This window comes from Symphodus melops, assembly GCF_947650265.1.
Source record: "Symphodus melops genome assembly, chromosome: 8".
In the NCBI taxonomy this organism is placed as follows: Eukaryota; Metazoa; Chordata; class Actinopteri; order Labriformes; family Labridae; genus Symphodus; species Symphodus melops.
Window position 1 is genome coordinate 25,641,337 of NC_136698.1, and position 21,770 is coordinate 25,663,106.

At 40.7% G+C, this 21,770-nt stretch overlaps 2 protein-coding genes across 2 annotated transcripts in view; one reads left to right on the top strand and one right to left on the bottom strand.

Annotated features, from left to right (window-relative positions):
- Positions 1-92: 92 nt before the first annotated feature.
- Positions 93-10,665, top strand: chst7 (carbohydrate (N-acetylglucosamine 6-O) sulfotransferase 7). The gene is made up of 2 exons (XM_079349815.1): positions 93-2,209; positions 4,905-10,665. The coding sequence occupies exon 1, from the start codon at positions 904-906 to the stop codon at positions 2,173-2,175; it is 1,272 nt and encodes a 423-aa protein (XP_079205941.1). The 5' UTR covers positions 93-903; the 3' UTR covers positions 2,176-2,209; positions 4,905-10,665.
- Positions 10,666-10,968: 303 nt separating this feature from the next.
- slc9a7 (solute carrier family 9 member 7) overlaps positions 10,969-21,770 on the bottom strand; it is a 32,578-nt gene continuing 21,776 nt past the window's right edge. The window contains exons 13-16 of the mRNA XM_079350357.1: positions 18,815-18,878; positions 17,765-17,847; positions 15,562-15,667; positions 10,969-12,166 (exon numbers count right to left, since the gene is read on the bottom strand). Coding sequence (XP_079206483.1) covers positions 11,885-12,166; positions 15,562-15,667; positions 17,765-17,847; positions 18,815-18,878 — 535 coding nt within the window. The 3' untranslated portion in view covers positions 10,969-11,884. The remainder of the gene's footprint in view (positions 12,167-15,561; positions 15,668-17,764; positions 17,848-18,814; positions 18,879-21,770) is intronic.

A 21,770-nucleotide genomic window follows, 5' to 3' on the forward strand; every position in this document is an offset into this window, starting at 1 on the left:
GGTATTTTGCCCAAACGCCGTTGCCCCTTCTTTGATGAAAACATTTCGTCTAAAATGAATGGAGTCAAACGGAAAATAAGGAATCTCAAGCGATTTTAAAAGCCTGAAATAAGAAAAACAATCTGTTTTAAATCAATTATTGTTGATTAATAATTAAGCAGTAAGGAATCCAATTAGCTATCAGGTCGACCTATATACATAATGACTTTGCTGGATAGTGAATCATAAAAATCGTAAAAAAAAAAACAAAACACGTCTTTGTCACACTCAAACTGTAAATATTAGTCAAACTGGAAAAAATGAGCTCATACTGGGATAAGGGAGGTCGACCATATGAGTGTATGATAACTGTGTTTCCTCGGTCTTAACTTTTCCACTTATGTTTCGCTTCCATCACGGTTACTATGAGTGGTGGTATTGGCACATCTCCTCTCTTTAAGGCTCTTGGGATCGTACTCACTGTTCTCTCACCAGAACTCCCATGAGTCTTTGCGCTCTAGCGCGGTTACGACCCTTTGTTGTATTTTGAGCATCTTTTCTTTTAGACTCTTTGTGATGTTGAAATCAACAGTTCTTTGCAGTTTGCATACCGATGGTTGCCGCTTTGACTGTTTGAGAGAGAAATAATTTACATTTGAAACGGTGCACGATTGCATGTACCAATTTATCATAAACAGGAAGGAAAAACCATTGCATGTTTTGTCTTTAAAGGGGCGTGGTTAACACCCCACCACACACACACACACGTCTTTTCTCTCTCTCTCACTCACACACACACACACACACACACACACACACACACACAAACACACATAACTTCACTGTAGCAACCACGGCACTCATTACGCGCTGTGTCGACCCTCCAGAGAAGAAGCGAAATAGCCTTCCTCACAGTGCGAGGAAATGAAGAGGAGGCTACATAAAAAATACTTGGTTCTCATCCTGGCATATTCAGGGTTACTTTTGCTAATACCGTACGTGTTAGATTACCGGGATAAATCCGTTCAAAATGCGAAACACGGATTCAGGCAGCAGCAGCAGCTCAGATGTCCAGATTTGGAGAACACGGTGGCGCTGCTTTGGGATAATGGTTACAAAGTGAACGGCAGCGACCCCGCGGACATCGCAGTCAACAGGAGCCAATCTCGGATACACATCTATCTGCATGCCACATGGAGGACCGGATCCTCGTTTCTGGGGGAGTTGTTCAACCAGCACCCCGATGTGTTTTACCTGTACGAGCCCATGTGGCACATATGGCAGGCTCTGTACCCGGGGGACGCAGGCAGCCTCCAGGGCGCAGTGCGCGACATGATGAACGCGCTCTACCGCTGCGACTTCTCCGTCCTCAAACTTTACTCAGGATCACAAAACATCACCACATCCTTCATTTTCGGCTGGAAGATGAACAAGGTGATATGCTCGGAGCCGTTATGCGAGGCGCACAAACGGCACGAAATTGGCCTGGTAAGGGAGGACCAGTGCGCCAAGTGCCAGAAGCGGGACATCAGAGATCTGGAGAAGGAGTGTAAAAAATACCCGGTTATGGTGATCAAAGGGGTGCGCGTTTTGGACCTGAGCACGCTGGTTCCTCTCATGAGAGATCCGGCGATAAACCTCCAGGTCATCCAGCTCTTCAGGGACCCAAGGGCTGTGCACAACTCCCGCTTGAAGTCCAAGCAGGCCCTGGTGAAGGAGAGCATCCAGGTACTGAGGAGTAAAAAGCAGGCCGATAAGTATAAGCGTTTGCTGGTGCCGAGCAACAAGGTGAACCGGGCTGAGAGCTATGTCTCCAGCGCCATGGAGCTCATCTGTGACAATTGGCTGAGTGACATGATGTTGGTGATGAACTCGCCTCGCTGGCTAAGGAGGAACTACCTCCGCATCCGCTACGAGGACCTGGTCCTGCATCCCATGGAGGAGCTTCAGAGGCTCTACCGCTTCTCCAACCTCTCCTCCTTCCCCGCTTTGGAGAAATTTGCGCTGAACATGACGCACGGGCAGGGATATTCGTCAGACAGGCCGTTCCTGATATCATCCAGGGATGCTAAAGAGGCAATATACGCCTGGAGAGAGAGACTCAATGTGGAGCAGATCAACCAGGTGGAAGCCTACTGCAGTGAAGTCATGAGGCAGCTGGGCTATCAGAAGAACAGCATAGAAAAGACAACATGAAGAAGTGCCCTGAGGAATATGAAAAAAAACTAAGGTATGCAATCACACAAAAGGCTTTGATTAAAGAGCACACAGAGGTTGACATCTGCAGAGTATTTAAAGTGCCATTACTGCACACTCATGTTTTTTTTTCAAAGCAGGAAGTTACAGAAACCATTCTTCACCTGCAGGTCTGCTACTGTGCCATGCATTGACCTCTCACTTAAACACACCGCAGATAGAGACAGGAAATTTAAAATTAATTAATTTAGAACCTTTTCTAGAGAACACGTGTCACTGATTATTCCTTCCCTTTACTCTTTCACCTTCACCAAGGAGAATGATTTATGTGCAGAGAGACTAAAGGTTGTTTTCGCTTTGATCTTCTGAGGGTATCTCCCTTGAACATTTTTTGCAGAAGCATGAATTCTCAACACAGAAAAACATTTTGCAAACAGTGCCAGTATGTCCTTAAAACTAGTTGATTCATTTGAAAGTTAACTGATACCATGAACTGATTTCATACTGGTGCCATCATTTAATAGCTTTACTAAAAAGTGTTTGTGTCATGATATCAACCTTTTAAAGTTATGGTTTGAGTAAAAAAAAAAAAAACAACAACCACTTCTGAAACCTTGAATACCACAGCACCGGAAATTGAAGTCACAGTCACATAATACTGTGTCATCTCTTTTTTTTATGCAGAATAATTGCAGGCTCAAAGACTGCTCAAGAATTGCAGAAATTTGTCTGCAAAGTGTCAGTATACGTGCAATTCAGATGGTGCTCGCTCTGTCCTTTGCTCACAGCAGCTTTTGGCCAACACATGACACACAGTAAGATTTATTGTTTTTTGTAAAGCTTCTGTAAGTTTTTTTTTATAATTTTTGTTCTAGCATTCATCAACATAGCAAAGTTAAAATGTTTTAAAATGTTTTAAAATATATAATTATTGTTATAATTTTTGTTCTAGCATTCATCAACATAGCAAAGTTAAAATGTTTTAAAATATGTGACATCAGGAAGTATGGGAACGCCCTGTAATCTGTTGTTTCTTTAACTGTGTTCTGGTGGAGTTTACATTTTAAAACACAAGTTATACAGACCATGAGCACTTATTAACTTTCCCTCTGGTCTGGTTTTGTTGTAGGGATGTGCAATAAGTGGAGATACTTTTTTTATAGTGATTTTATCAAAATGAAACACATTGCTAATGTCTATGTTCATCGCGGTAAATAAGACACGTAATTGAATTTTAAGAGGAAATGTTTTCTCACTCGGCATGTGAACTCTGTGGATGGAGGGCTGCAGGTAAAACGACCATCCTTTCCATCCTGTTTTCTGGAGTCATTCCGTGGTAAAATCACGTTATTGGGATATATTTTGAATTCAGGAGGGGCGTTGTGCAAACACAAGAAGTGTGTTAAACATTAGAGAACGTGTGAGTAAAATGCACTCTTTCATTTTTGTTTGTTTCTTACTTTCCTTTCTTTACCACAATATGACTCACTGTAAGCGCTCATCACTTATTTATTACCCCTCTGATCATCGAGGCCTGTTTAAAAGTTAGTCATAACTGAACAGTTGCACACAGCTCTTCTTCCTGGGTAAGCTGAGACGTGTCGAAGTGACACTGATTCTCAACATGAAACTTCCTTATTCAGTGAATGTCTAAATAACAGCATTGATTTTGTTCTCTCCTGTCACATGATTATTAACCTGACATCAGTTCTTCTCACAAGGGGCAGCTGTAATAAATCAATAGTGTCTGCATATAAGATTTCTTAACCTTCTCTTGTGGCAGCAGAGTGCGTGCTGCTGTGTTTTTAAGCTGTCCAGTTAATCACCTGAAAACCAAGTCCACTTCTTTGGGGTTAATGTAAGCTGAGACGAGCGTTTGCTGGTCCAGGATTTCCGACTGTATTAGACCAGTTTCCAGTACAGAGTTTGTATCAAAAACTCTAATTAACACACTTCATTTAACTCATTGAGTGAATGGGAATTTTTTTTTTTTAAGTATGCAGAGCGACATAAAATCTACCTGTTGATTGTGTTGTATGTAATCATTTTCTGAAGCAGTTCATCTGTAGTACCAAGATAACAAGACACTCTGCTCTTTTGTTGCAGATAACAGCTCTGCTTCACACCCAGAACCTATAAATATGTCACTGCTGTTGTTTTCTTGCCGGTGCACTGTCTCTTTAGATAACACTTAAAACATTTCATTTAACCGATTAAGGTCAAAAATAAACATTTTAGTTGATTCTAAAAAACAACACGTGGGCACAAGTGGCCCCATGATAACAGATTTTTATCTCCGTTGGAGCAAGGCAGTCACAGGATTATTTCCCCCTCCTTAATGACGAACTGATCTGCTCTTAATAGAGGTCTTATTGTTTTTCTCTGGCATCGCTGGGTGCTCTGATGGATAGCGGGGGGTTGGCAGAGACTGTCTGGGACCCGGGCTCTGCTGTCAAGAAGGGGATCATTGTGCACGGTTGTGTGTGACGGGATGGAGCTCCCAGGGTTACCACCAGCCTGTCACCGCCAGCTCTTACAAGCACACCCCTTTAGATCCGGGCTGGCTGCAAGCCTTCTCTGGGGAGCAGAAAGAGGGCGGAGATGTTGTTTGCACCCTTGTCTCTCGACCTCCACCCTGACTCCCTCGCATTGATAGATCTATGCAGGTCAGCTGTGTCATAACTTAAGGCATTTATTTTAATCCTCAGCTAATATTTTCTCTCTTGCAGGGCCTGGTATTCGACACTGAGGGCAGAAGGTGGAATAACTAAACAAGCAGGAGGAATGTTGTCCACCAGGAGCTCACAAGCTCGGCTCATGGGTCGTTTTCCTTTCGCCGAGCCGGGTCGATGAACTGGAGAAAAACTAAGTGGAAAGAGTAGCAGCCAATCACAGACACACGAAACAGGGAGAAGGCAGCTTTTTTATTTTATTTTTAGATTTTAACTCCAGCAGAATCTGTTCTGATAGGAAGCAGGTGGGAGGGGACGTAAAAAGGCAGAGTGAGATGAGGCTGGTTTGTGTCGCTGTTACACTGGCCTGCCTCTATCCCTCTGTCCTTTTAGTAGCACTAATCCCTCCACAAATCCCCTGCAGGCGAGGCCACAAAAAGCCCGGGATGGGTCCTTCTTGGGAGGTGAGTCTGCCAGGATCCTGGGTGGCAGCTTCAGGTTCACTCTCACCTGCGTTACTTATCCGTCCAGCCTATGACTAAGCAAAGCATTACTGACACCTAACTGCAGATGGCTTACTAACAATGCCAATGCCAAGTTTGGGAAGAAGAAAGTACAGTATTTTCTGAAAAGGAGGCCCAACTGAGGAACCATTGTTCCTCCTCCGGCCCCTCAGGAATCTGGACAGCTGCAGCGCCCCACTGACAAAACACTCACATGGCTGTGAAATTTTCTAATATCTCAAGGACGTGTCTTGGAGGGCTGCCTCTGCCCTACCAAAGAACTTTCTAGATCATTCTCACACACAACAGTCTGTACTCATTTCTGTTTTTTTTATTTTTCAGAATTTTTGTAGTTTTTTTGTCTAAAATATTTTTAAATGCTGCGATATATTTCTCTGGTTACTGAAGGGATACGACGCTAAGCAGCATCCATGTGTTCAACTTTAGAAGTTGGTTCTGTATTAAATGTTCTGGTTGGACAACCCTGAAGAAGGAAGAAGTTCTCTTGTCAAAGAAAGTCATAACTATTATGAAAGTGACTTCAAAAAAAGAGTTAGTACAAACTACTTAAATGGCTCTTAAGAACATTCATGTGGTGTTTTACACAAACACAGATTATTAAAAGACAAAAGGAAACATGAAAATCATGTATTAATGCTACCAGTGGCAATAAATGAAACTGTAGTCAAGTCATGTTTATGTGTGTGGTACTTTTAAGCTAACCAAAGAGTTTAACAGCATGATGAAACAGATGACAAAAACACATGTAACGCCTTATGTTGCTCATGTTCACATCATGAAGATGTAAGCTAGCTGCCTTGGAATCAGCATAAACAACAAGTCTGAAAATGGCTGACTCATAACACCTGTTGTACTTTTTAGCTTTGTTACTATAGCCACATTGTTCTTTGCTGGCTAACATCAGCACTCAGTCAATACAAGAGTTCGATTCATGGATGAGTATAGCTTAATCAATCTGTCATGGAGTGTTATAATGACACTTTGCATACAGAGCAGGTCTGGACCGTACACGTTGTTATAGGAGTTACAGAGACATGACATTCATCCACAATGAGCAAAACACTTTGCAAAATGTGTGTTGACAAATTAGCCAATTTACACATTCACATTCACCATGCTTATAATGTTGAGCTATAAAACACACACGACTGTATGGTTAGCAGGCTAGCTGTACGTTAGCTTTGCTGCATGGTTGCATCTTAACGTAAGATGAACAATATGGACGATTCTTATTTATTGATCAAATCTAGAAACATTCTGTGTAGAGAGAATGTTTCAGGTGAAATGAGGTTGTGACATTCATCCTGCCTTGAAGATGGAAATCTACCCAATAATGAGGCTTTAGTTTGCATCTGAAACATCCCTTTACCAAATGTCTTGCTGATTTAAGTTTTGGTTTCAAAACTGGCCCAAATGCACTCTTTGAATTCTGTTTATTAATTGCACCTCATGTTATCGCAATATTGAACTTTGTAATTGCTCATCCGAGATTGCACACATCAGAATACTTATCAACAGTCTCCCAGAGGAGGCTTTTCACTTTGTGTTCAGAAGCGGTTCTTTGTATGTGAAAGACACTGTGAAAGAAAAGATGATAAAATAATGTGAAAACTTGCCACATTACCAAACACATGAGCTCCTGTAAAATAAATTCATTTTCTGACACTACCTTTGGAAAATATCCGCTTTAATAAGCTAAAAACATAAAAAGGGAAATGATAATTCACAGCCTTCCTTAAGCTTCTTTTTTTTTCATTGTAGTTCGAGCAGACGCCCTCAACCGAAGAAAACCTTTTGTGCTTTGGGTTTGTTGATGTAAGCATAAAGTATGCACTTTAAAGAACCCGAGTGTTAACCCTAAGGGTTCTTGGAGTACAAGAATGCACATCCTTTAGATTTCCCAGGAAGACTGTCTGGAGTCCACTTCACAGAAATCAGTCCACAGGCTGCAATGGTTGATCCAAAATAAGAAGAACAAGGCCTAATGTTTCAAGTTTTATTACCATCGACTTAAATATGTTTAGAAGTGTATGTGCATTCACCCTCGACAATAAAAAAAAATATATATATATATTTTGGTGAATTAACAAGATAGTCAGCTCAGAATTATGAGGAAAATCCTTGGAGGGAAAATAAATACAAATCTGCTGTTTTTCAGAATGAGATATTTATGTCATGCAGATTTTCTATTTTATTTTCACAACACACTTCAATACACACCTGACATACAAGAGCGATAAATACATGCCAACTGCTTCGACTGGTACGCTTCATCTAACAAGGAATGCATACTTTCCCTTTCTTCCTCTTAAACTCAAATTAAAACAACACTATTCGTGATGATTTGACAATTTTTATTAACATGTTGACATGCAATCCATGGCAGGTAGAACCGGGCAGCCAGCTGCTGCAATGAAACAACAGGTGCACGTTTCAACATTTGAGCTACATCTCACATTTCTCAGGTACAGAGAGTTTTAAATATAGCCAGCAGGACAACTGACAGCACGACAGTCCGGAGAGAGAGAGAGAGAGGGCGAGAGAGAGAGAGAGAGAGAGAGAGAGAGAGGGCGAGAGAGAGAGAGGGAGAGAGAGAGACAGAGAGAGAGAGGGGGGGGGGTGGGAGAAAGAGAGACAGGGAGAGAGAGGGAGAGACACACACATAGAGAGAGGAGACACAGAGAGAGACAGAGAGGGAGAGAGAGAGACAGACAGAGACAGAAAGAAAGAGAGAGAGAGAGAGAGAGAGAGAGAGAGAGAGAGAGAGTGCACATGAAGGTTATACGAGTGTCCTCTGATTGAGGTAAAGTGCCATTACTCTGCTCACATATCTGACTGCATCCAAGAAAGTCGTCGATGATGCTGCTGCTGCCCACAAAGTGCTCCTGCATCTTCAAGTCTTTTACATGTTGACAAATGCACGTTTCTTTTTCTTCGATTATGTTAGTCGATGTAGCAGGAATTACAGGAAAATTCTCACAGTTTTCTTTTTTTTTTTTTTTTTTGCACAGTCCAGAGACTATGCCTTAAGATATACTTATTTAGAAGGTGAGTGCCCCCTCTTTGCACAAAAACATGATTTTGAGAGCAGAAGTCAGAGTTTAAAAGTTGAGACAAAATGGCGAATAAGTGATTATTTAATGCCCTAGATACAGAAGAGGCTTTGCTTTCAGAAGAAAGTAGTTGTTGGAAAGCACAGCCGTGCGTTACTTCTCTCTCCAGCTAGAATTATAATGACCTACAGTGCAAACAGCTCAGCCACAGCTTACATAACCACACTCATTTCCTCTCTTGGAGATCCCTCCTGAGAAATCAAACTTGTGCGGGGCTTCTCCCTCCAGTGAAACCCTCTGATTCAACTCGCACCGTGGAGCCTTTCACACCTGGCCCCTCTGTACTCGTACATAAATGCAAACCGGCGAAGGAAGAAGAAGAAGAAAAGAAAAAAGGCGACACGTGTTGTGTGGTGAATTTCAAACAGGGAGAGGTTCAGATGTCGAGACGTGGGAAAGGGAACACACAATGCGGCAATGGCCTGAAACAAAAAGTAAAAAAAAAAACCTCTTCATACTCTCGGAGCGAGTCGTTGGTTCACACAAGCTGCTCCACCAGCCCACAGGGCCGAGATACAGCTCTGTAAACCCAGAAAATCTGCATGTTATTGTAATACTATGTACATTATTTAATAAGCGTAATAACAGCTTGGAGGGGGGATATGCAAATGACTAAATGGTTCTCCTCTTATTCATGCTGCGTAGGAAGAATTCCCACAGTGAGGATCTTTTGTGTAAGAATATTTCGATGAGTGGGATGCAAATCAAGCCACAGGAAATCACTATGATTCAGGTGTCTGCTTTGGAAAATGTCAGCCAACAGGAACAAACGCTGTAACATTTAGAAACCATTGTCTCTTATTGATGATTTGCATGTTGGCAATAGTTTAAAAACCATTTTAGTAAAGCCTCTGTGCTGCAGGGAATAAGTGTGCCTCAGGTGAAACGATAGTACACTTCGTCATACCTGCTGGGAATATGGAAATCTATCCAATAATGAGGCATTCATTCGTTTCCTGAATCCTACAAGGTTCAGGCCGTTTTGTAGTTAGGGAGGATAAAGAGAACAACATGTGTTCACGTCTCGGTACGCTGCGTCTCTCAGGGAAACGGATGTTCAGGCTTCTTGTAATCAAACCTCAGGGAAGCCTCTGTATCATCGTGCAACATAAATAGTCTGAGCTGTGTAATGAATTTAAAGCCGTGGGGTCAACATGTTGGGGAAATTAATTTGGTCTGATTTTTTTCCAGGAGTGCACGTGAGAGCTCTCATCTGCAGCCTGCAGTCAGTTAGCATAGCTTAGCACGAAGACTGGAGACAGTGATAAACAGCTTGCTCTGAAGGTAGCTGAATAGTGTTTTGTTTGAATGTGTGGAGTAAACACGTGAGTGCAATCTTTACAGAAACAGGCGAGCTTAACAGATTCTGTTAATTAGGAATTTAACCTCCTCACACTGAAGAAGATGAGCTGTTTGTAGTCTTTGTGCTAAGATAAGCTAACGAGCAGCTAAAACTTTGAATTCACTTCTCAGATATTGTAATAGTTAATTTATCATCCAACCATCAATAAGATAAATCATTGTAGGGATATAAAACAAACCAGTAAAGTGATCCAAAACAAACAGAGAAAAAAAGACAACAGGTCGATGTCTGTGCTGATCCTACAGTCGATCCAGGAATTTAAGTTTAAGGACTTACAGGTGAGACATGATAAAAGCATTCCATACGTTTCCCGTGTGTGGCTGATTCATGAGATCACTTCATCTGACTTGAAGTGGAAGAAGCAGTTTCAACAGGTACTCCAGGCCGACACGTTGGGAGAACTTTTTGTTCAAACACTTGATGGTAAGGGTTAGCACTGCTCGCTGAGTTTATGTGCCAGCACTTCATTACAAAATCTCTTAAATAACCTCTAACGAGATGATGATGAAATATTACAGAAGCATCTTGTAAATCTCTCCATGGCGTCTTTTCTTAATCTAAGTTGCACTTGTCAAAAAAAAAAAAAAAATTAAAAAAAATCGGCAATTAAATCTTCTAATAAGAAAAGTTTGAAGAACTACTCTGCAGTCTTTTTGCACGGACTGCATGGCCTAAACTTGCATCAACCAAAACATTTTAGTTTTTCAAGACAAAACAAAAAAAGTCACGTTTTCACTGGTTCCATCTTCTCCTGCTTGAAGCTACATTGCACAATCATTGTTTAGTAATTCTTTGACGATGAATGGCTGGAAAGGCAAGCAACATCTTCTTGGGATCCGAGACATTGGAATGGACTTTTTTTTTTTAATTTTTACATCTCTCATTTTTATAGGCCGTGATTATCAGGGGAACCATCAGCATACTAATCGTTTAAAAAAATTGTTAGTTACAGCCAACAAAAATTAAAGTATCTCATAACTCAAAGTAAACATGTTTGCAGATGGTTGTCAAAGCCTGCCCTTTATATATATATATATATATATATATATATATATATATAATTTACTGAGAAAAATTTTAATTGAGGTACAATCAAAAGAGTAATTTCAACACCATTGAAATTACTCTTTTGATTGTACCTCAATTTAAATTTTTCTCGTGTTCGGCCCAGAACACAGGAAGAGATCCGGACCAGCTCCAAGACAAGATCCAGAGATGCTATTTGCTCGAGTCCAGGGGTGTAATGGTCTTACAGAAGCGGTCTCACCAAAGAGGAACAAAGTCCAGTATTGTAGCTTTTTACATGCTCACATTCTTCAGCCTTGTTACTTCACACATGACAGGCTAAGGCCGCTAAGAGGGCAGCTCCTCCTCACATGCCCTCACACTGACTCCTCCACGTGGGACTCAAAGGGCATCCTCACCAAACACACACGAGTGGTTCATTTTTACCACAGGACTCCAGTTTGACCCATTAAAGCTTAGTTTGTGTTCTGCCTTACGTAATCGTTTAAAAGGTGATTTGATGTCAATGACGGTTTCTGGTGCTCCGTGAGGACGAACAGGTCAGATGAAGACGGAGAGGGGCCTCCAGGAAATGTTTCAACTTCTTTTTCGCTACAGCTGAACACACACAGTGTCAAATGTTCAAAAAGTGCAGATTTGATCAAGAATGAGGAAGTTTTGACCCATTTTTTTTTTCTGCATAAAAGTTTCCCTTTTGTTTAATCAGAATAAACTGAATCACAGCATAATAACATTAAGTTCTGATCTTCTCGTGTACAAGAGGACACATGTCTCCTGGAGAACAAACTCCAGATCTGAAAAGAAGATGAAATTAGCCTTGAGCTCTGCTCTTGGGGGCTGAGATGTGGCTCTGTCACCTAACCGTCTTGTTTCCTCCCATTTCTCTGTACGCCGTCTTATCTCTAAGGGAACGGTCGCTCTGCTTTCAGCGCATACAGAGAGAGCGGAGGGGCGAGTTGGGCTGGGGTTAAGGACAGGAAGGTTGGCGAGAAGGTGAGAAAGAGGGGAGGGTCAGACGTGGTCCTCCATAGGGAAAACCAGCCGTGTGCCTCGGCTTAGCAGCTCCTGCTCGCGGGAGTCCAGCTCACGCTCAAGTGCCTCCTCTGACGTGCTGCCGCTCCTTTTCCCATTAACGCTCCAACCCGTCCCTCCGGCTGCGTCCCCACCGCCGCCGCCGCTGGCACCGCCACCGGAGGCCCCGTTCGCTGTGATGGCCGTGTCACCGAACGTGAAGGTCATGTCACTGTCGTTGCGGAGGAGGTCAGAGTCGTGGTCCCTCAGCTGCTCGTGGTTCTGAAAACACACGCACAGTGGAACATGAGGGGGAGGGGAGCAGGACATGAGGGGACACACACACACACACACACACACACACACACACACACACACAGATGTAGGACACACACAGTGGAAACATGTAGTGTGAACAGACTGACATTAACGGTGTCAAGGCTCATAAGGGACACTATGGATTTACAGAAGGGGGAAGAGAAGACTTTAACTTAAAGTTAATCTCAGCAACATCTGAAAAAAATCAATGAAACACAAGTTAAGATTACAAACCACAAGCTGCAAAATGACGCAAACAAACCCCACAGTGAAGGGCTACGTGTGACGACAGCTGGGAAACAGACTTGTTTTAAAAGTGATAAAAGTCTTCACACCCAATGTTTAAATCACACATTGAATTGTGGGTCGTACATGGCTCTAAATCAGCAGCATTGGTTCTCGCAGCTCTAATTGACCAGCTGACAATCTATAACCCGACTGTGTCCTCGGGGGAAACATGATGAGTGAACATCGGGTCAGCAGGGATTATTCAGATGAGGGAAAAAAAAACAAGATGTTGCATAACCTCTTCTTTCCAACAATTATCCGAGGGGACCAATTGGAACAAACAAATCCTAATAAGTCTTCACTGCATTTTCTGTGCACTACAAAAAAACACAAACTTAAACTTTTTTTTTTTATTGATCCCATTTGTCCCCAGTGGAAAAAAAAGTTTGAGGACTTTTTTTCCAGTGCACATACAAGTCTTAATTACATCAGTATGTGTCTTTCAGAATTAACAGCAACTTTATTCAACAGGCGTGACTCCGGCTTGTCACGATAAAAAGACTGATGTATCATGAGCCGTCTTATCGCACAATAAAAAGATCGCCCGTGAATTTGTTAATACGGCCAACCCGGCTTTGCAACCGCAAACCAAACGTAACCATGCCAACACAGGATTTCCATATCCGGCTTCTTCACCTGCAACATCTTACAAAACCGAACATCCAGACAGCTGATGCAACCCACGAATCTCTGCTGATCGGGTTACATGTCTTCATCCTTTAGAGGCCAGTTGGATGTATTCGAATGAAATGAACACTCAAGTAAAAGATCTGGTTGTCATTACTGCAGTCGACATGCCAAATGCTCGCCTCTCGTAAACTTTCAACATCTGTGATTGTGTTTATCCGGTGATAAAACTTCACATTTCATCGCCAGATTCATCTTTGTAAAAGTTCTGCTCGCTAAAAAAAAAAAAAAAGACACATTTCATGCTAAAAATACCAATTTAGATCAAGTTTAGTGAAAGGCTACATATTTAAAAACAGGTAAAAACTAAAACGTTTGCTCGATGGAGTTTAAAATGGAATAAAAAGGTAACAACTGTCTTCAAGAGTATCAAGAAAGCAATGTTAGAAGAAATTAAGACAAATGTAGAATATCTACATCATGACATTACGACTAATTTAATTAAAATTACATTTGTCAACCAAGATTCAGTAGAAACAATCTAAATATCTATATATTATTTAAATAATGATCTTGAGCTAGTTTACCTTTATTGTGTATCAAACAGATTTGTGATATTAAATTTGTTTTAACAGAGTTAAGTATCTTTGTAACTATTCAAACGGCTTAAATAAAATATCCTACCATCGTGTTATAATGCTTTACAATTTCAGGGGCACTGAAGCTTTCCTTTGTGGAGCCTTTCTATCCCCTCAACATTTCACAATATCCATAACCAAAGGGGAAGCAGGCAAGGAGATTTATTTAATCCCGTCTCTTTCCATTTGGAGACACAGCGCTCTGCCTGGACGGGTCAGATTAAGTGAACAACCCACTAAATTCAAGGCTCGCTTGGCAGGAAGCTGCACACTGGGAAACCGAAAGCATCATACCAGAAAGAGAAGAGAATTACATTCCATATCTTTGTGTTCTGAACAGTAAATAAATGCAGTTTATGTTTGGTCCAACACAGTGAAGGGCTCGTCGGGTTACTGAGCAGGGAAAGTTCAGGACACTTTGAAAGTATTTCATATGAAAAATACAAAGAAGAATGTGCCGGAGTGAATGTAAGTGTGACGGCTCCGTGAATGGATGTTTCTGTATTTCAAATATTGAAGCAAAGTGTCTTTTTTTGAACAGTGACCATCATTGAGGAGGTGCTGAAAAGAGCCCTTTGTCCCCCCTGAATGCAAAAAGGCTTCTTAACTGTCCACTTTCTCTCTTGCTGAAGGCTTTGTGCTTTGTTTACTGGCAGGCGCTGAGAATACTTTGACAGTGTTACAATCCTCCGGAGAGAAGACCATTCAGTATTCAGCGAGAGCCTGAGCTCGGCTACAAACACAGAAGGAAAACTCTTATTTATGTCACAGCACAATTCAGTCAGAGCTTATTTAAAAATCAGTTAAATGTGTGTTTTAGACCAGCAAAACAAAAGCATGTTTAAAATGTCATTACATGCAGTCGTTTCGTAGCCTCTAAAGAAATTAAATCAAAAGAATAAATACTGCCTTAACATGATTATTTGAAAACTTTTTGCAGTCGAAAAACTGCACATATCTCCTGACACTATATCACCCTGCTCTGCTAGCTAACAACTAACTAGCCATTAGAGACTAGGTAGACAGCTTCTTAACCCTTAAAACAGTGAAATGATATAAAGACAGATTTGTAAAAATGGCCTCCGCCAAAAATATGGGAGAAATATTGGGAGTTTTATGGAGAAAAAACCCTCAAAAAGAGTCGCAAAAATGGGAATTTAGCATTTACCAAATACCACAAAACATTGGTGCAAAAGAAAATTGAATTAAGAACGACACCGCTGAGTCAAAACGTAATATCCTCAATAATACATTGAACATTTCACTTTTTAGCTTCCCGTTTCATTTAGTTTTTGATCCCTAATAAGTTACAATAATGGAATTTTAAACATGCGAATTAAAATGAGATTAAGTGCGATTAACAAATACTTTAAATCGTCTACAGTTCTCTGTCAAACTCTTCAGATATTTTGTGAATTAAACAAACACTATTAAGCTGATTATTGAGTTTGAGAGTTGCATGTAGCTGGATGTTGGTAACTGCTGCCAATTCATATTTATCTTTTATACTTCGACTACACATGAAAGGTTTTTTATCACCAATGTAGTGAAAATAACACAGTTGTATTTGTTGAATGTAAAACAGGAGACACTTCATTCAGTCTCTAAATGTAACTTTTAAAAAAAAGGCTACTCCAGCTGTGCCATTATAAAGTGTGTAAAAAGAAACTTTCCTTTAAATCCTCCTTCACAACGTGCAGATTTCCTTCCATGTGATCACACATTTTCCACACATGGCTGGTCCTTCAGCAGTGTCACTGTGTGTATATTGTTACTGTTATTATATTCACACGTGTGGACACTCACCTCATACGCCTGTGGGCTGGTCAGACAGCTCGCCAGCGGCCCGCAGCACGCAGGCAGCGTGGAGGTGAGAGGAGGACCGCTGTGCGTCAGAATGGGCTTCAGGTAACTGAGCACTTATTAAGGATCCAAAGAGTTGAACAATTTATTTCACAGAGAGGAGCTGCTTGAAAATCTTTTCTGTTAAATGTAAACCATCATGATCGATTTAGAAGCAGTAACTCAAACATTCATCAGTGGTGAATAACTCAGTAAATATTTATTGACCTTACATGGATATGTCGATATCTAATCCGTGCTGATAAAATTAATCAATTAATGCAAGAAAGCTCCCTTTGATATACTGATAGAGAACCACAGACTCTACAAACTTTGTATTTCATTTTAATTTAGATGGATAGATATTTATTATCATTGCATTTTATACAACAAAACTCTGTTGGAGAAATCCAGCTGCAGCATATAAAGTATGTCCACATACATCAGCACATGCACACAAACATCTCACTCATACCCACATACACATTCATGCCTGTAAAAGAATGTAATAAATACTCTAAAGAGTAAACTCTGCATTTTTGGACTTTGGTTATCTGTAGAGCAGAGGGCTGAAGTGTGGCACAGATTCCAGTGTCCCATGTTTATGTGGGTCTTGCCACACCTTTGATGCATCTCATCCTCACTCTCTCTCTCCTTCAATTCTTGTCCTCTTAAGCCGCCATAATCAAGATGAACCCTGAATGACTCAGGGGAGAAAAAAAAAAAAAAGAAAAGAAAAAAAGACTGAAGCAAGTTGTTCTTCAGGACCTTCAACTGCATCTAATGACGGCACTTATGTAGTAAATTAACAAGCTGCACTTGAAGAGACGCTGGGAAAATCACAGCAACTGATGGTTTATATTTTACATAAATGCAGAGGAAAAGTTTAAAATCAGATACCAACTTCTTCAAGGGATACTTTTAGGTTTGCAGTTTCCTGAATAATCCACAGTCGACTTACTCTTAGAGATTTTCCAAAGTCGAGAATTTTAACAGCTTTGTATGACACTTGGTCTCAGCTTTTAGGAGTTTGTAACTCTATTTTGGTCAACTGAAGTCGGAGAGACATAACCCATCTGTTACTGCAGGGGGATTTGGAGTCCCATCGATGGAGGCCGCCCTGCTGGAAATGGTGTCTAAAGCCAACTTTTAGTCAACCTAGTTGTAGCTGGAGCTGAAGCGAGTTTAAGGCCTCTTGACCAGCTGTTACATAGCACCAAGTCATCTACGCGTCTTATTGTGAAAAACAGACGTCCAATGTGTGCCGATGGAGTCATGAGCTCATCAGATGTATTTCTTTCTTTTTTTTTTAACCCACCGCTTGCTGACAGGTATACTGCAGTAGTGTAACATAGCTGTTGCTGTCTCAGCCCCTCCTCTTCGCCTGTTTTTAGGTCGTTCCACTGCTGTGGTTCGGCTTAAAAACTTCTCTTAGGAAACAGATAGGATAGGTGACGTCACTGAGCTGGATATATTTTGAGATCTGTGCAGTACCCTGTGAGTAAAGTCTTTTTGTGCTGCCTGAACTTTGGGAGTGAACTAGTGAGCTCTTCCGCCTCTTTTTTTTCTTCTGCCTCTCTTTCTTCATTAGTCAGGCTTTATTGCATTCTTGGAAAAGACCAATACTCTGTCTCTGTCCTCACTGCTCGCTGTGACCCGATCAGCTCAACGGTCTGCTCAGTGTCCGAGAGCGTTTAAACAAAAATCTAACTCAGTTGTCTTAAACCAGCTGTTTGTTGCACATAAATAAAGTGACTCAACACCCCTGTGTCTGTATGTTTACCTCAGCGATTCTCAACCCTGCTGGTTTCAGCTGCGTGTGGCACGTGTCACCAGGGAGAAAGTCTCCTCTGTCAAACACAGCTGCTAGACTCCAAGCAGCCACTCGGGATACAACTGTTCAGCCGAGGGGGGAAGGAAGGAGGAAATATAAGAAGGGCTGCTAAAAAAGATTTACTCAAGTTTGTTTTTGCAGCCTGTCTGAACAGGGAGAGAAAATATTTTATAGATTATTTTAATCCCATATTCAGGATGATCCAATAAAAGAAACCAACTTTGATTGTGAGGGATTAGACGGCGGACAAAGAGAGACGAGGCCCCGGATTATCCTCCCGACCGTTTCATCAGAAAGAACTCGTGATACATTCAAAGACATCCAAAAGGATACTTGTGATCAAAGGTGTACCACAGCCTGAAGAGCCACGCACTCTCCTGTTTGGTCTTACTTTGTCCTTCAGCCTGGGGACCATCCTGAAACGACAAACAATAACATTAATCACTTTTTATATTTTTACAAATGATCTGAATCCAGGCTAACATCGGGCTAAATGTATCCTGCCTTTGATTTGCTTTTATACTTCTGTTATAGAGGAGAGATGGTTCGGTTGGCACCTCGGTTTTGGGGTCACAGTTTGTTTTTGAGTTCAGTTAAACAGGAAAAAAATTACAAGAAGTCCAATATGCAGCACATTTAAGAGGAACAGATGTTTGTTCCATCTTATGGTAGAACCGCCTGTGATAGTGTTTGAGTACAGTAAATAACATCTGAACATGATTAATTACAGTTCATTAATTCAACTGTACCTGCCTTTAATAACGATAATACTTCTTCGTTATAGGTCTCAGTTCCTTTCATTTATAATGCATGCTAACATTTTATTATGATGCAGATTACTTTATATATTTTTATTTCTGTTTTCTATTTTCTGCTTTACAGGCCCATTTCAAACAGAGCCAGCATCAGATTCAGAATATGTTTAAAACATTTCTCACGTTCAACACCTGTTCTATTTACAGTTTAAAAATTTTTTTTTTAAATTTGATAATTGATTAATTCATAACATTTTGTGTTTCTTTTTACACAAAGTCCCAACAGGTTGCAGGTAAATTTCATGCCACATATTGTAGCTCCATGTTGAGATGAGTAATCACAATGATCCCAAAATCACATCACGACAGAGGGGACGCAGCTTGTTCATCACCAGAGAACACAACGGAAACGAAGTTCAAGCATATCGCACACCATAACGAACCATACTAATCTGCTTCTGCTGTCTCACTCAGCAGATTCAGCCTCCGTTTCTCCTGACAGACTGAACGATTTGCACATCTTCTGACTTGCTGACTGTGCTTCTTTTGGACACAAAAATGCAGAAGCAAAACCGGTGCAGCACAGACTTTAAACAAAGATGAACTGAGCTCTGAGTGACGTCCTCACCCCCTGCAAGACCTGGAAGCTGTCTCCACACGGCTGCTGTTCTTGATCCGGATCCACACCAACCCTGCAATAAAAAGAAAGTATTAACCACTCAGGAAATGCACTTTAACTCATTTGGTTGTCTTTGGTCGGCTTCTACATCCTCCATTTATAATCTCTGCTCTTCTTTCTCTGTGCGGTTTGCATTTGATCAGTTTTTATAGACTGTTTACTTTGACACAAAAATGATCCACTAAGCTTTGACGCTTCTGCACATACAGGATGTAGATGTGTTCTCTTTATAGCTTTGCTCGTGTGTGAAGTAGCCTAAAAAGCCCACACATCAAAAGCAGCTTTCAGCAGCTTCACAAATGCTGCAAATTATCATTCAGCCCCGACACACACACACACACACACACACACACAGACACACATACACACCTTTTATGAGTCAAAGAAAAGTTGATAAGGGAGAGATTTTCATCTTGTGACCCAAAAACCAAAACCTTTTCATTCACCATAAGGACCCCCAACCCGTGACAGAGAGAAACATTTTAGCATGCAAGAAAATCATGTGAATGACACAAAGAGCATTTTAATATCTTTCTGTGATTTTAGTGATAAACTGCTCCCCTTAGGTCAAATTTGACCCATTTTAGTCAATGAAGCATTCAAAAGATGTGCATGCGGTTAAGGCTTATTTACCCCGTCTCAATCCTAAGGACCTTTTCATCCCAAAAATAATAAACGCACAACTGAAGGATTCACAAAAAATATTCAAGGATTTATTTATCAACAACTCTTTTGTTTGCGATTCACACTCAAATGTTTGTACTTCTAGATAAATTACGACTGTTAGCATTAATTAGCTCATCACAATTTATTAAGGTCTGAAATTATCACATGCTCTATTGTCCCTTTAAGCGCACCATAGATAAGCCGCCACAGTGTCTCCCTGTAGTCACAGTGATGGAAGAGACTGACACTGCTTCATCTTTAAATCTTCTCCTTTCACTTTAAAATACTCTCAGACAGTTTCAGCCACATCCACCTCATGGCATCAAACGTTTACATTTGTTATTGTTCCTTTGCGCGGTTCTCTTTTGGTTTTTGATCTGTAACGAGTTCCTATTCCTGCGGTTAACTTAAAGTCATTCCCTTCAAATCTACCAGAGGGTCCTTACTCTATTTCAAAATAAAAGCAGGGTTGACTTTAAACAGCAGGCAAAGTACTTTTAGCTTAAGACACAGCACATTTCAAAATAAAAGCCTATCCATTTTTTATTTGGTTGTGATTAAAAATGTGACTTACTGTTAATATTTTGAGATAAATCAATAACAATATGTATTATTTTGACAGCCCGAATATAAATGCAATTTTTTTTCAACATATTAAAAAAACAAGATGTCTTTCAATATTTGTTATTCTCAATCTGTTTAGAGAAACGTATCAAAAAATAAATGTATAACAAAAAAACAATATTTGTCACCAGCAATTAGCCAATTGTTGATTACACGTCATGATGAAGATACATTTTTGTGGCAATATTTTATCCAACTTGATTTCCATTTAAATATTTCAAAAACAAGAAATATTCACGAGTGCGTCAGAAAAACATTTGTGAATCTTCTGGATTTATACATGACATTATTCATCATTAATATCATCGTCACAATATTTTTGTATGTATTGAAAAACGTACTTAAAAGAAATCTATAAATATATCCTAAAATATAAATCGTGAATCCTTCTGTGTACAAATATTGTCTTGAGACTGATCTGACTCCAAACTAATCTTTATGCTAAGCTAAGCTAACATCTGCTGGCAGACGTCGGGTTTGTTATTAGACAGGCATCAAAGTGGTATTAAATTCTTATCTTACTTTTAGAATAAGAATAAAATTCATGTATTTTATAAACTTCCAATCCTTACTGTTCAGTAGTGCAGCAACATTTCGCAGACTTTTATTTAACAGGAGGTTTCATTTAAATAATTTCCCCCCTGGTGTCTCTTACCAACAGAGAAGGATTAAACCAAACACGAGCAGATTTTACAGGGGCCCTTTTAATTCACATAAGCTCTAGCGTGTTTGAGTCTAATCCCTGAGGACCAAGGCCAAAGCAGACGTGTAACATTTCATGGCTACAGGAATCTACGACTGACACTGACCGTACAGTGGGAGGTTTAAATGATGTGCACGCTCATCTTTAGACTTTTCCATGACAGAGCAAATATCCACATTCAGTGAATCAGGTAATGCCTTTTGTCTTTCTGATTTGCTCTTCAGCAGCTTGAGACGGTCAGGCAGGGAGTAACCGACTGCCTTTTAACACCCCCTCCTAACTACACGGACAGGACCTTCAGTAGGTTAGAGGTCACATGGAGGTCAACAATCTGCAAAAACAGAGACGCACAAGGAGTGTTGGTGTAGCATTACGAAGGATCTCTGAGGAATCTGCCCCTGAGATTAAGACACAACTGTTGGGGGGCCCCCGGAAGAGAGAGGAACAGTCTGCACATTTCCTGTGACAAGAATCAGCAAAGACCCTTCACGTGTGTAGAAAAACACATACTTAAATAAGAGGGGGTTCACTGACATTAATCCCATTCTTGAGCTTCCCCTCCCCCTCTCATTAAACCCAACAAATTAACCTTGTAAACCATCTTGTCTGCGGTGTTTTCTGTCCTCTAGGGAATCCAAAACAGAGTAAAAAATAAAGGAACTATCACGACGCACGCTCTGGGTTTCTAATCTTCCTCTTTTGTGCGAACCTTTCACATCAGCTCACGTGTCTGTCGAGCTTCTTCCTTGAGATGCAGTTTGTTTGATTTGTTTTTGGTTTTTTTCTGCCTGCACGGCTCTTGACAGTCCATGGAGACACAACAAAGAACCAGTTTGCCACATCACCCAAAGAAAGCCTTGATAAAAGCCCTTGCTTATGCAGCGGCGCCTCCTCCAAACACAGCTGGTCTGG